General features: G+C 38.0%; 1 protein-coding gene across 3 annotated transcripts in view; it reads left to right on the top strand.

Moving 5' to 3' along the window:
- The window catches only part of EIF2B3 (eukaryotic translation initiation factor 2B subunit gamma), a 155,142-nt gene that overhangs the window by 100,987 nt on the left and 39,993 nt on the right, over positions 1–14,162 (top strand). For all 3 annotated transcript variants that reach the window (XM_024762934.1, XM_024762932.1, XM_024762933.1), the window contains exon 6: positions 1,610–1,699. In XM_024762934.1, the coding sequence (XP_024618702.1) occupies positions 1,610–1,699 (90 nt within the window). The remainder of the gene's footprint in view (positions 1–1,609; positions 1,700–14,162) is intronic.

Here is a 14,162-nt window from a genome sequence, read left to right as displayed (position 1 = left end):
CTAGGGATTGGTAACAGTTTAGAAGATGATTACTCAAACTTTTAAGTTATTCCTTTCCCGGGTATATGATACAAGTTGACTTCAGCTATAAATATGAGAGTAATATATCTACTTCATGAGGTAGTTGCAAGGACGAAATAATTTAAGTAGAGTATGTTGAATGATTCAAGGAATTTGTAAACCAAGGAACTGAACAGGAGAGTTCAACTTTCCAGATTGGTTAGATCAAGGGATAGAATTATCAGGGTGTGAACTTCAGATGAAACCTGGGCACCACAAGGCAAGTATCCACATTCACATTTGCAAAATTCTATTTCCTGAAGAATTTATTAGTATTCAATACTCTCAGGAAGTTAGAATTGGGATGTATCTTCTACTTTCTTCTCCATCCTCATCGTATACATTAATTGGCTTAGTGGGATTGTGTAGATTATGAGTGTGAGATCCGAAATCTGACTCTTCTCTTGCTCTTTTGGAAGCATTTTGTTCCCCCTTCTTCCAAAAGAGTGGAAGCCCAGGGTGGTGTACCTTAATCTATTTGATAAATTACTTCTAGGGTATCTAGATCCCATGAGAATAATTTTCCTTAAGACTATAAGCCAGTCAAAGCAGAGTAACACAGAGTAGAAGAAAGATGACAACCAGGCAGCTATGATTGGAATTGCCATTTTTCCACCCTACTCCTTCCCTCCTCTCCTTCAGCTATCTTTTATTTATTTTATTAAATAAAATGACCTTGAACATTATATTCTAAGCATGACATTTCTTAAGGCTGAAACCAAAGGTGACAGACTAAATAGCAACTAGGCAAATGCCTTAATTTGACCTAATTTATTCATGTCTTTGTCTATTCAACAACTCTCTATTAAATATTTATTCTGAGTGAGGTACAATGCTAAGTGCTAAGACTATAAAAATAAATCTCTGCCCTCAGGGAACTTTTATTAGTCTAGTGGGAAAGAGCATAAGTAAGTAAGCTGTTACTTTACTGTATGGTAAGTTATCTAGTAGAGGTGGGCACCAAGTGTTGTGGGAACACAAATTTGGGTTGTCAGGGAAGGTTTTCTAGAGGGAGTATACCTGAGGAGAGCCCTAATGAATAATTAAGAGTAGGGACTTAGAAAGTATTCATAGAATTTTACTTCATCTTCTATGAACGTGGAGTAATACATGCCAAATAGAAAGTATTCATAGAATTTTACTTCATCTTCTATGAACATGGAGTAATACATGCCAAATACTAGAGGAAAGCATGGCTAAAGTATGGCCTGCAGGAAGTGGGGCAGTTGGAGTAGAAGCAGGAAAATGTTAGTTACAAGAATTGTGGGTAGGAATTTGTAGTAAAATAGAAGAATGACTTGTCAATGATTTGATGGTTCACCAATTTTCAATGTCTTTGGAAGCCTGAAGACCTCATAAAGTGTGAGATAGGGCTTATATAAAGAGAAAACCTTTTCTGTGGTAGGATCAGAGCCGATATCCACCTTCTTGGTCTTCCCAGAGTGGGGTATAGGCAGCATGGCTCTCACCCTTATAAACTTTCTAATGCCTACTGCCTAATAATAGGATAGAACTCATGTGACCCTCTTCTCTCTTATTCTTTTTGCAGGCACCCTAGAATACGTTTCCACACAGGCCTTGTGGATGCCCATCTCTACTGCTTGAAAAAATACGTTGTGGACTTCCTAATGGAAAATAAGTAAGAAGGAGGGGGATAGAGTCAAACCCATAGCACTTAAGCTACCCTGTGACTTAATTAACAGTTTTAAACCTTGACAATAACCAGTTATATAAATAATACAGTTTGTTATAGAAATGAATTCATGTTACAGCATACTGTTATTTCATCTATACCAGAGTCTCCTGCTTGTATTTGGGGTACCTGTGCTATGATAAACCAGTAATTTATTTTTATAAAACTAATAGTAACTTATGAAGCATCTTTCTGCAGTTTCAGGCTCTTTTTCCTTCCTTCTGCAAGGGTGAGCTCCTCAGCCCTGGTGCTATTTGTCTCCAAGCAGATGTCCCTTGGCAATTATAGGCAATTATCCTATAGATGGGCCCTCTTAGCAAAGGGCCAGACACTTACCCAAGAGGAGGAAAGAAAGAAGAGCAAGTTTCCTCCAATTTTGGAAAAGTCCTTCACATTGAATAAAGTTTCATGAATGCAGAGAAACAAAATTTGGTACTTTCCCTAATTTTGCTTTGATAACAGAACTGTGGGCCTTAAATACTTCCCAGAGACTGTGTCTGGCAGATCATAGGACATGGATTTCCAGAGAGAAAACTTCCTTTTGTGGTTGATCTCAAGGATTTTTGATAGGAAACGTAACTAGAGTCCTCAGAAGAACAGGAAGGAAAAGATTTAATAACTGCATGGTTAAGAAGAGTAGCAGCTAGTCTTCCTTGATGGCTGCTGGATAAGTTTCTGCCTTGAATAGTGCTGGTAGACTGGAAAGCAATCAGGCTGGTACCACAGCAGCAAGTTCCCTCAGACCAGCTGGGGAAGGGAGTCTGAGAACCTGAGTTTAAGTGCTAAGCATGCACTTAAACTCAGGAATATTAAGGGGAAGAGGAATTGTTCTTCCATGCCCAATATAATATTTCTTGCAGCATTCTAACCCTCACCTGCCTACAACACCTGCTAAACCACTACAGAAAGGCCCATGTAGAGCCAATGGTGAAACAAATCATCTGGACTCCTGGAAAGCTTTCCCAGGGATTATTGTTTCTCTGTTTTTTCTCACCAGGACAGTATTGCCCTGCTCCTCTCTGATTTATTATTCTGTTTTTTCATTCAATCAACACATATTTATTAAGCACCTGTTATGAGGCAGGCATTGTGCTAGATCAACTGTGGGATCCATCGTGAATAAGCAGACATAGGCCCTGCCCTCATGGAACTTACAGCCTTAGCTCCACAGTGGATTGTAGAGACTTTGCTTTTTAAATAGCAAGGAAACTTGCTACCAAGATTAGAGTGATCCAGGACCCATTTTCCACATACCAGTGTAGGCCATCCATATTATAAAAATGAAGTTAACTCTTTGCCATTAAAGGTTTATTTTTTATTTATTTATTTATTTTGTATTTATTTGGTTGCTCTGGGTCTTAGTTTCAGATCGTGGGCTCCTTAGTTGCAGCTCACCCACTCAGTTGCGGCAGGAGGGCTCCTTAGTTGTGGCACGTGAACTGTTAGTTGCAGCATGCATGTGGGATCTAGTTCCCTGACCAGGGATGGAACCCGGGCCCCCTGCATTGGGAGCATGGAGTCTTAACCACTGTGCCACCAGGGAAGTCCCTAAAGGGTTTATATTTTATGCCCAAATGAAAATGAAGTCCTGTGAAATAGATCCTGCCCTTGACATGCTGAGAGGGGATACAATAGTGGTAGAGATCATGATTTTTTTAAAAATTCTTTTCCTATGGAAAATTTCACACAGATACAAAAGTAGAGAAAGTGATGTAATGAACTCCCATGTATCCATCACACAGCTTCAATAGTCACCAATTCATGGCCAATCTTTTTTTTTGCGGTACGCGGGCCTCTCACTGTTGTGGCCTCTCCCGTTATGGAGCACAGGCTCCGGACGTGCAGGCTCAGCGGCCATGGCTCACGGGCCTAGCCGCTCCGCGGCATGTGGGATCTTCCTGGACCGGGGCACGAACCCGTGTCCCCTGCATCAGCAGGCGGACTCTCAACCACTGCACCACCAGGGAAGCCCTGGCCAATCTTTTTTTATTTATTTATTTTTTTTTATATTTGCTACCGCCAATCTTGCTAGTGTCACACCGGATTATTTTAAAGCAAGTCATTATGATATAATTTCGTCTGTAATTATTTCAGTTGTAATTATCTATAAATATTTCAGTATATATCCCTAAAACATAAACAAATACCTCAGTATTACTACCACACTTTAAAAAAAAAAATCTAACAATACTTCCTTAACACTACCAAATGGGATTGTAGCTTTTGGTGTCTGGATATGCAGACAGTTTTGCAACAAAGCTAACCTCATCCTGGCTGCTGTAGCTTATTTGGCCACCACCAGTTAGCAGTTCCCACACCTGGCAAGTGTAGTGTTCCTTGAGGACAAGCCTAAATTTGGTGATTCTGTGGCTCCAGCACAGAAGCTCTGCCAAATGGGACTTTCCCAGAGCTTGCTGTAATAAAGAAGTATACAGAGCCTCAGCTCCACTACCTCCTCATCTCAAGATCTGTTAAAGAGACCCTTATCTCTTCTTCGCCCCATCTACCCTTTACTTCTCAAAGTTGTTGGGATTAAAGGCATTATATTGAAAATTGGTAAATTTCAATATAGAATTAGGAAAAGTATAAAGGCACAGCAGGACAAATTAGAATGGTACTTGAGGGAGATTCTTTATTCCTGGCTGGAATAGTGGAAGTTATGTCTCAAAGCTTTGAGAGATGGGATTGAACAGGTTGGTGGGAGCAGTGTGTACAAGGCCTTAACAGCTGAGCAGGGAGTTACAGGTCTTTAAACAGAATAGTCCCATATGGAATGAGCAACGATTCAACCTGGCAGGGGAACATAGACTATTCCAAATGGGAAAGAGACTCTTTCAAGGTAAGTAAAAGGCATTTGTAGTAATCTGACTATGAGGACTCCTTTAGGGATGGAAAGGAAAAAGTAAACCTAGGAGACATAGCTTCAAGAAAGAACTGCTTTAGCAATCCTTTGTTTCACCTATGAAAATTAACATTCTGCCCTGTATATTTTTCTAGTTGTCTACATGTTAATGTCTTCCACCCAAATTCCTTGACATTAGATACCTACCTGGATTGGTAAGGCATTCAATATATGCTTGGTGAATGGAAGGAAAGGAGATGTGGTGACAGTTTAGACAGCAGAAGTAATTTTGTACATCAGTAGTTAGAGAAGAGACGAGTATTTCTGCAGTTGACTAAGTAGAAAAGCTATAGGGAAAGCTGTGGAGAAAAGAAAACCTATACTGTCTTTGACAAGAGAAGTTTAGTAAGTGAGCTGTGTGACCCTGGACAGATGTCTACCTTTCTGTACCCCACTTTCCTCATCTGGGACACATTGTACCTGACACATGGTGGTTGTGAAAAATACTTGTAAAGAGCTTAGAGCAGTAGTTGGTACATAGTAAGAACTTTTCATTGATCACCTACTGTGTTGCTAGATGCTAAAGATAAAAGATGGAGTTTCTGCCTTCAAGTTGCTCACAGTTTAGGGAGAGAGGGACAGATTAAATTATTACAATAAAATGTGCTAAGTAGTATGAGGGTAGAGTAGAGCAGTATACTAGAAGCACAAGGGAATTTGGGGGGGGATGATGGAAGTACTCTATATCTTGATTTGGAGTAGTGATTACAGTAGTATACGTTTGACAAAACTCATTGAACTGTATGTTTAAAGTAGGTACATTTTATTATATGTAAGTTAACTTTATTAAAAAAATTGATTTTAAGAGTTTAAAAAATGAATTGGACTTACCACAATTTTTTTAAAATTCAAAGCAACAGACATTTAATATATACCTAAATATATTCTAACTGCTGTGTTGGAGGCTGAGGATACCAAGATGAATACAAAGTCTTATAGGCCATTGTCTCTGTAACCTTGAGAAAATTACATTATGAAACAAGAGAAAAAAAAAAAAGCCAGAGATCCCTAGTCTTAGTAAATGGGAAAAGGGCACCTCAGGTAGCAGGAGTGTCATGATAGCTGGAAGATGTTCCAGCAGCAGTGGGAGGGAGGGAGGGATTGAATGGTTTTTGAGCTGAACTAACATCAGTGGTTTTGATTAACTTTAGTGGCAAAATCCATCACTAAAACTGGGCAGAAATTAATAAAGTAATGTATTTCAATATTGATTTTTAGCTAACAGCCTATCATTTCTCAACTGGCTTAATACAGCATTCTCCTTGGTAGTCTTCTGCCTCCAGGCTCTCCCCTTTTAATCCATCCTCCACAAAACTACCAGAGGACTTTCTAAATTGCAAATCTGACTGCATCATTATTTGGTGACTAGCACTGCCACGTCCCAACATTTACCAGTTGAAGTAATGCATGGGCCCAGGAGTAGTGCCTGGGGTAATAAGGATGAGGCAGGAGTTTCCTTAGGGATGCCACTGTTTGGCTTGGATGCTGATACCTTTTGCTGAATGTCTGCTAGTCTACATGTGCATTAAGGCACTTAGCTTCATCAGTATGTGATCTTAGAACTAACTCAAGCTTTCTAAGTATCAAATAAATCTTAGAAGCCATTTAAAAAAAAAAGAGGATTGGTAAGTTTGACTAATAACAAGTTTTAAAATTCTGTATTGTGGGGGGAAAGTAAAACCGAATAAACATAGTATAAAAATAAACAACAAAAATGGGGGGAGGGGGTATTTGCAATACCAGGATAGCCCAAACACTAGTTTCCTCACATTACAAAGAGCACTTTAAAATCAATAAGGAAAAGACTAATGACTCAAGAGAAAAATGGGTAAAAGTTATAGGTAGTTGGTTCATAGAAAAAGCTAGTACACATATGAAAAGATGCCTACTCTTATAAATAAAAACGAATGTTAAACAGTTTTGGAATACTGTCTTTATTGTATGGCAAAGGTTTTTAAATTTTGTGATGAAGCTAGTAAAACTGTGGGGAAATTCTCTTATACTGTTTTACATAAACTTTTTGTAGGGTAGTTGATGATACCTATCAAAACTTAAAATTATATACTCTTTGACTAAGCAGTTCCTCCCTGAAGAATGTATCCCACAGAAATATTTACTTAAGAGTATGGAAATATTCATTGCAAAATGTTCTTTGCAACATCCTTCATAACAGGGAAAAGTTATAACAATTTAAACAGGGTAATTAATTATATTATTGTGCAACTGTTAAAAAGAATGAAGTATAACTCTGTGTGGTGATATGGAAAGATTTCCAAGATATATTTACTAAAAAAGGCAAGTTGCAGTATTAGCGTGTATTTTCAGTGTAATATGATTCTATTTTTTGCTTTAAAGAAATAAAAAGATACACATATATATGCTTTAGAAGGTCTTTTTATCCATTTCTGAATGCAGTATGACAGATGGATGTCCCAAAGACTGTCTTAAAAATTTTAATTCAAAAATGTCTTGGATTTTATGTCCAGAGCCAGAGCAGAGCTTAGACTGAGTATTGTTACTGTGATGCTCTTGATGCTGAGTGGTGAGCTAAAAGTTTCTCCTCTTTTATAGTGTTATCTGATCTAAGCCTAAGGAAGCTGGCCTCTTAGGAACTTTTTGTTTGGCTTAGCAAGAGTTGCTCCAAAAGGAGACAGGTCCTGTAGAGAACTGAAGCAATATGCTGGCTCTCTGAGCTGAAGCCTGGAGAGACAGGAAGTTCATACCAGAATTAGCCCTGGTTCCCTTTATCACAGAAACCCAGAAAAAATTGTCTTTCTCTCCCTTTTCCTAACCTGCTAGACCTGCTAGCTGTTTAAGAGACCTAGAGGAAATTAATCTTCTTAAAAGGAAGAATTAAAGCTGAATGCTTACTTCCTGTTCAGAAAAACCCAAAGTTATAATTAACCTCTTGTAGTGTTTGAACCCAATCCATCTGTGCAGGACATACAGTCTTAGGGTTTGGCCTTCAGAGCAACAACCATGTACCAGATACTATTCTGGGTACTTTTCACACTTCATTCAGTCCTTAAAATAGTCCTCTCATTTAGGTATTATCTTCATATTTATAGAAGAGGGAAATGAGGCTTAAAGTCATTTGCTTAATGTCATATAGTCAGCACCCCAACAAAATCAGCCACTGTTGGTGAATTGATTGCTAGCAACATCTACCACATATCTCAGATGTCTCTGTGTTACAGACACACACACGTGCACACATACCTGGGGGGATAAGAGAGTAGTCACAGCTTCCTAGTCTTAGCTACACAGGGATGCAGAGGCGTACGGATGGGCTCCACAAACTAAAGTCAGGAATTAGGGATAGGCAGCCATGTTACAAGGTCAGAATCAGGGTGATAAAGCCACACACGAGATGACGTTATAGACTGGCTAGAAACCCATGAGTCAGCGTAGGAAAGCATAGAAAAGAAACAGAGATGAGAGACCATGGGAGATAGGCAGGAACCTTGGTTCCTTACTGTTCAGTTCAAGCATCCATATGACTTAGCTGTACTTGGTTTCCTGTCCTTAGATGTCCTAGAGATTGCATGAAGTATCCTTTACTTAAATAACAGAACAAAATTAAGCTAAGAATCTGTGGTTTACATAACCTTCTAACCGGAGCTGTTATGTGGTAGCTATGTACTGACATCTGAAGATGTAGATGCTACCAAGATTAAACTAGGGTAGTCTCCTCTGGACGTCTTGGTTACATTCATTTTGATCTCTGGGACTTCTGGAAATAACTTGCTGCTGAAAAAGGGACAAAGACCTAGCAACACATTGTATTGGCTTATAGTTAACTTAAATATAAGCCCCCCAGCTGAGCCTTGCCTAAGCTATCATAGGCGACCATGGGCCAGATTATCATAGGAAAGATAACCTTTTTAAAGAAGACTTTTAAACTGGCATAATATTTATAATTAAAGCACTCCTAGGAAGAAGAATCATATGGAACCAGAAAGTCTAAAGCCAGAAGAAAAGATGTGTTTAGTTTGGTGAGGATTTAAAAATAATTTCCCTTTAAGTATAATGCTTAACTGGTGTGCTTGCCTTCTTTCTTCCTTCTCTGACAAATTCTTAAATATCCATTAAAGCTTACCTAGATATTACTCCTTTAGGAAGTTTTTTCTCAATTTTCTTTCCCTTCACCCCCACTTAGAATAGATACCCTTGCTCTGTGCTACCATAGTATTCTGTGCTTATCTCCATTAGGCATGAGATCATTCTCTCTTCTGATCTTGTATAATCTTCAATTATTACATGCATCCTATTAAACTGAATTTGCATGTCTGTTTTTACTACTTTTTTGAACCCCTTGAGGACAAAAACCAACTCTGATTCATCTTGTGACACACAGTAGATGCTCAGTAAATATAAAGGCAGCCAAACCATCAACTTCATATGAGGGCATGGATTTACCTGTTTTGTTTCACTGTCATATCCCCACTGTCTAGAATATGCGTGGCACATTTTGGGTACTCAGTGAATAAATTCAGATGAATAAAATGTTAGTTGAATTGCCCTAAGCCTAAGCAGTCTCTCCAGCCTGTAGGATCTGAACCTGTTTTTCTTTCTCAAGACATATGCACCAACACTGAAAATTTATTCTTATAGAAGCTTTTAGTATTTTTGTTAAAAAGGGGAAAAGGATATCATAGAATACTGTATACCAAATACTTGGTTCTAAAGTCAGTACCTTTTAATCTAAAACAATTCCCTGTTTACTCTTCCAGATTATATCTGTTTTCTTTGAAGGAAAAAAATTAAAAACTGAAAACAAAGCATAGGGTTAACTCAGCAATCACCTTTTCTTCCCAGTTACAGCTCTGCTGAGAGAAGAGGCAAGAAAACCCAAGCCTTTAGTATTCTCCTCTGCAGACTTGAGTTCCAGGCCCTATAAAAGTAGGTTTTCTGTTCTACCTCTTTGCTAACTAATATTTTGAAGGACTGACTTGAAGTGGAAGACATTTAGAGGATTTTAAGTCTCTTTTGATTTACTTACAAAGACAGAAAAGCCAGAATGCAAAAGTAGCCAAATTTTTCCATTTGCCGTGGACATAATTTTTAGACTTCCCCTGAAAACTTAGAGCCACAAGGAGGACCTGATCACAGATCAAGGCAAAATGCTAAAAATAACAGATTTAAGCAGAACTAAACTAAAACATTTCAAATGTTGGATTTTTAATGCTAGTAATATTAATAATACAGAAATGTATTTAGAGTTCATTACATTTCCAAATCAGGAAAGCTCTACTTCCTATCTCCAAAAATCAGAAGGAAAAATTATTGCCAGCTGTCTGGCCTAGAGGGATTACACTCAATCATTCACACAGTCACTCATTCGTTTATTCAAATAAATATTTATTTAGCACTGACTGAATGTTTACTGGTAGAGATACAGTAAGCAGAAAATTTTAAATCCTGTGGAAAGTGCTGTGGTTGCAGAAAACATGGGATACTAGTTAATATGGTATAGTGGAAAGAGTCATAGGCTTTGAGATAGATGTGGAGTAAGTTTCTGCTCTGCCAGTTATAAAAGCTGTGTTAACCTTAAGAAAGATAATTAACCTTTCTAGGCCTTGATTTCCTCACTTATAAAATGAGGACCATAATACCTACCTTGAGGATTGCTGTAAGAATTTGAGATACGTGTATTAATTTCCTAGCATGGAACTCGCACATGATATGGATTCAAAAACAATACATACAGACCTACTAGAGAATGGACTTGAGGACACGGGGAGGGGGAAGGGTAAGCTGGGACAAAGTGAGAGAGTGGCATGGACATATATACACTACCAAATGTAAAATAGATAGCTAGTGGGAAGCAGCTGCATAGCACAGGGAGATCAGCTCGGTGCTTTGTGACCACCTAGAGGGTTGGGATACGGAGGGTGGGAGGGAGGGAGATGCAAGAGGGAAGAGATATGGGGACATATGTATATGTATAACTGATTCACTTTGTTATAAAGCAGAAACTGACACACCATTGTAAAGCAATTATACTCTAATAAAGATGTTTAAAAAATACATACAATTATTGTCTTTGCTATGAGAGTACAGAAACCTACAAGTGCTACAAAGGCCTTCCAATGAGAGATGATATTTGAGAGCAGTCTTATGGCTCCGTAAGTTTTCACAAAGTTAACACTCCCTTGTAACTACTATTCAAGTCAAAAACTAGAACATTACCCAGTTTCCAGACGCTCCCTTTAAACAACTATCCCCCCAACACACAAAAGTAACCACTATCTTGAGCATTAAATAAATTTAAGAAGATAAGACCAGATTTATACTTTAGAAAAATCACTGTGCCTGCAACACAAGAGGATGGATTGAAGGAAGAAGAGACATGATCAAATTGTGCTTTAGAAAGGGTGTTCTGTCTGTAATATAAAGGATAGATTTCAAGAGGTAAGACTGGAGGAAGAGAAACCAATTAAAAGCAGCTGAAGGAATCCAGGCAAATAATGACAGTGGCTTAGACTAGGCAGTAGCGGTAGAGATGGAGAGTTGACAGTTTTGAAAGATTTGGCGGATAAAATCAGCAGTGTTTGGTGACTGGTTGTATGTGAGGAGTGGAGGAAGGAGGAGGAGTCAAGATGATTACCACATTTCTGGCTTGGGTGACTAAATGAATTTCCGTATCACTAAGCAAGGTAATCAGTGTTTGGGGTTGGGGGGAGCATGTTTGAGAGAAAGATGGTGAGTTCAGTTTTAGACATGGTGTTTAAGGTACCTGTGGGTCATCTAAATGGTGGCAGAGTCCATCAGGCAGTTGAAAATGTGAGACTAAGCTAAAGAAGAGAGGTCTTGGCTATGCGTCTACCTTTGGAAATGAGCTGCAAAGAAGCCACCAAGTGATCTATCTCAGGGAAACAAATAGCATGAGAAAAATACAGGCAAAAAGAAAAATCCTGAGAAACACCAAATATTTTAGGGGAAACAAAGAAAGAGGTATCAGAAATAGGAACAGGTCAAGAGAGTGATGCCACAGAAAGTAAGGGAAGAATGGCCGATGACTGTGAAATTTGGAAGATTCAAAAAATATTTTTAAAATACTACCCATAATTCTACTATTGTGAGATAATTGGGAACATTTTAGTGTATTTCTTTCCATCATTTTATTTATTTTTATATATACATATACACACTTCAGATTGTGCTGTAGAAATAAGTGCTTTCTGCTTTTTTTTAATTTTTGAATTTTATTTTATTTTTTTATAGTTATCCATTTTATACATATTAGTGTATACATGTCAATCCCAATCTCCCAATTCATCACACCACCATCCCCACCCCCACGAGTCACTTTCCCCTCTTGGTGTCCATATGTTTGTTCTCTACATCTGTGTCTCTATTTCTGCCCTGCAAACTGGTTCATCTGTACCATTTTTCTAGGATCCACATATCTGCATTAATATACGATATTTTTTTTCTCTTTCTGACTTACTTCACTCTGAATGACACTCTCTAGATCCATCCACGTCGCTACAAATGACCCAATTTTGTTCCTTTTTATGGCTGAGTAATATTCCATTGTATATATATGTACCACATCTTCTTTATCCATTCATCTGTCGATCGACATTTAGGTTGCTTCCGTGACCTGGCTATTGTAAATAGTGCTGCAGTGAACATTGGGGTGCATGTGTCTTTGAATTATGGTTTTCTCTGGGTATATGCCCAGTAGTGGAATTGCTGGGTCATATGGTAATTCTATTTTTCTTTTTTAAGGGACCTCCATATGGTTCTCCATAGTGGCTGTATCAATTTACATTCCCACCAACAGTGCAAGAGGGTTCCCTTTTCTCCACACCCTCTCCAGCATTTGTTGTTTGTAGATTTTCTGATGATGCCCATTCTAACTGGTGTGAGGTGATACCTCATTGCAGTTTTGATTTGCATTTCTCTAAAAATTAGTGATGTTGAGCAGCTTTTCATGTGCTTCTTGGCCATCTGTATGTCTTCTTTAGAGAAATGTCTATTTAGGTGTTCTGCCCATTTTTTAATTGGGTTGTTTGTTTTTTTAATATTGAGCTGCATGAGCTGTTTATGTATTTCGGAGATTAATCCTTTGTCCGTTGATTCGTTTGCAAATACTTTCTCCCATTCTGAAGATTGTCTTTCCATCTTGTTTATGGTTTCCTTTGCTGTGCAAAAGCTTTTAAGATTCATTAGGTCCCATTTGTTAATTTTTGTTTTTATTTCCATTACTCTAGGAGGTGGATCAAAAAAGATTTTGCTGTGATTTATGTCAGAGGGTGCTCTTCCTATGTTTTCCTCTAAGAGTGTTATGGTGTCCGGTCTTACATTTAAGTCTCTAATCCATTTTGAGTTTATTTTTGTGTTTGGTGTTAGGGAGTGTCAGTGATATTGGTCTGTAATTTTCTTTTTTTTGTAGTATTTTTGTCTAGTTTTGGTTACAGGGTGATGGTGGCCTCATAGAATGAGTTTGGGAGTGTTCCTTCCTCTGCAATTTTTTGGAAGAGTTTGAGAAGGATTGGTGTTAGCTCTTCTCTAAATGTTTGATAGAATTCACCTGTGAAGCCATCTGGTCTTAGACTTCTGTTTGTTGGAAGATTTTTAATCACAGTTTCAATTTCACTACTTGTGATTGGTATGTTCATATTTTCTGTTTCTTTCCTATTCAGTCTTGGAAGGTTATACCTTTCTAAGAATTTGTCCATTTCTTCCAGGTTGTCCATTTTATTGGCGTAGAGCTGCTTGTAGTAGCCTCTTAGGATGCTTTGTATTTCTGTGGTGTCTGTTGTAACTTCTCCTTTTTCATTTCTAATTTTATTGATCTGAGTCCTCTCCCTCTTTTTCTTGATGAGTGTGGCTAATGGTTTATCAACTTATCTTCTCAAAGAAACTGCTTTTAGTTTTATTGATCTTTGCTATTGTTTCCTACATTTCTTTTTCATTTATTTCTGCTCTGTTCTTTATGATTTCTTTCCTTCTACTAACTTTGGGTTTTGTTTGTTCTTCTTTCTCTGTTCCTTTAGGTGTAAGGTTAGATTGTTTATTTGAGATCTTTCTTGTTTCTTGTGGTAGCATTGCATTGCTATAAACTTCCCTCTTAGAACTGCTTTTGCTGCATCCCATAGGTTTTGGATCGTCGTGTTTTCGTTGTCATTTGTCCCTAGGTATTTTTTGATTTCCTCTTTGATTTCTTCAGTGATTTCTTGGTTATTTAGTAACATATTGGTTAGCCTCCATGTGTTTGTGTTTTTTACGTTTTTTTCCCTGTAATTGATTTCTAATCTCATAGCGTTGTGGTCAGAAAAGATGCTTGATATGATTTCAATTTTCTTAAATTTACTGAGGCTTGATTTGTGACCCAAGATGTGATCTATCCTGGAGAATGTTCCGTGCGCACTTGAGAAAAAAGTGTAATCTGCTGTTTTTTTGGATGGCATGTCCTATAAATATCAACTAAATCTATCTGGTCTCTTGTGTCATTTAAAGCTTGTGTTTCCTTACTAATTTTCTGTCTGGATGATC

Source organism: Neophocaena asiaeorientalis, unplaced genomic scaffold (genome assembly GCF_003031525.2).
Source record: "Neophocaena asiaeorientalis asiaeorientalis breed wild unplaced genomic scaffold, Neophocaena_asiaeorientalis_V1.1 scaffold645, whole genome shotgun sequence".
Lineage (NCBI taxonomy): Eukaryota > Metazoa > Chordata > Mammalia > Artiodactyla > Phocoenidae > Neophocaena > Neophocaena asiaeorientalis.
This window is presented reverse-complemented; position numbering and strand designations above follow the sequence as displayed.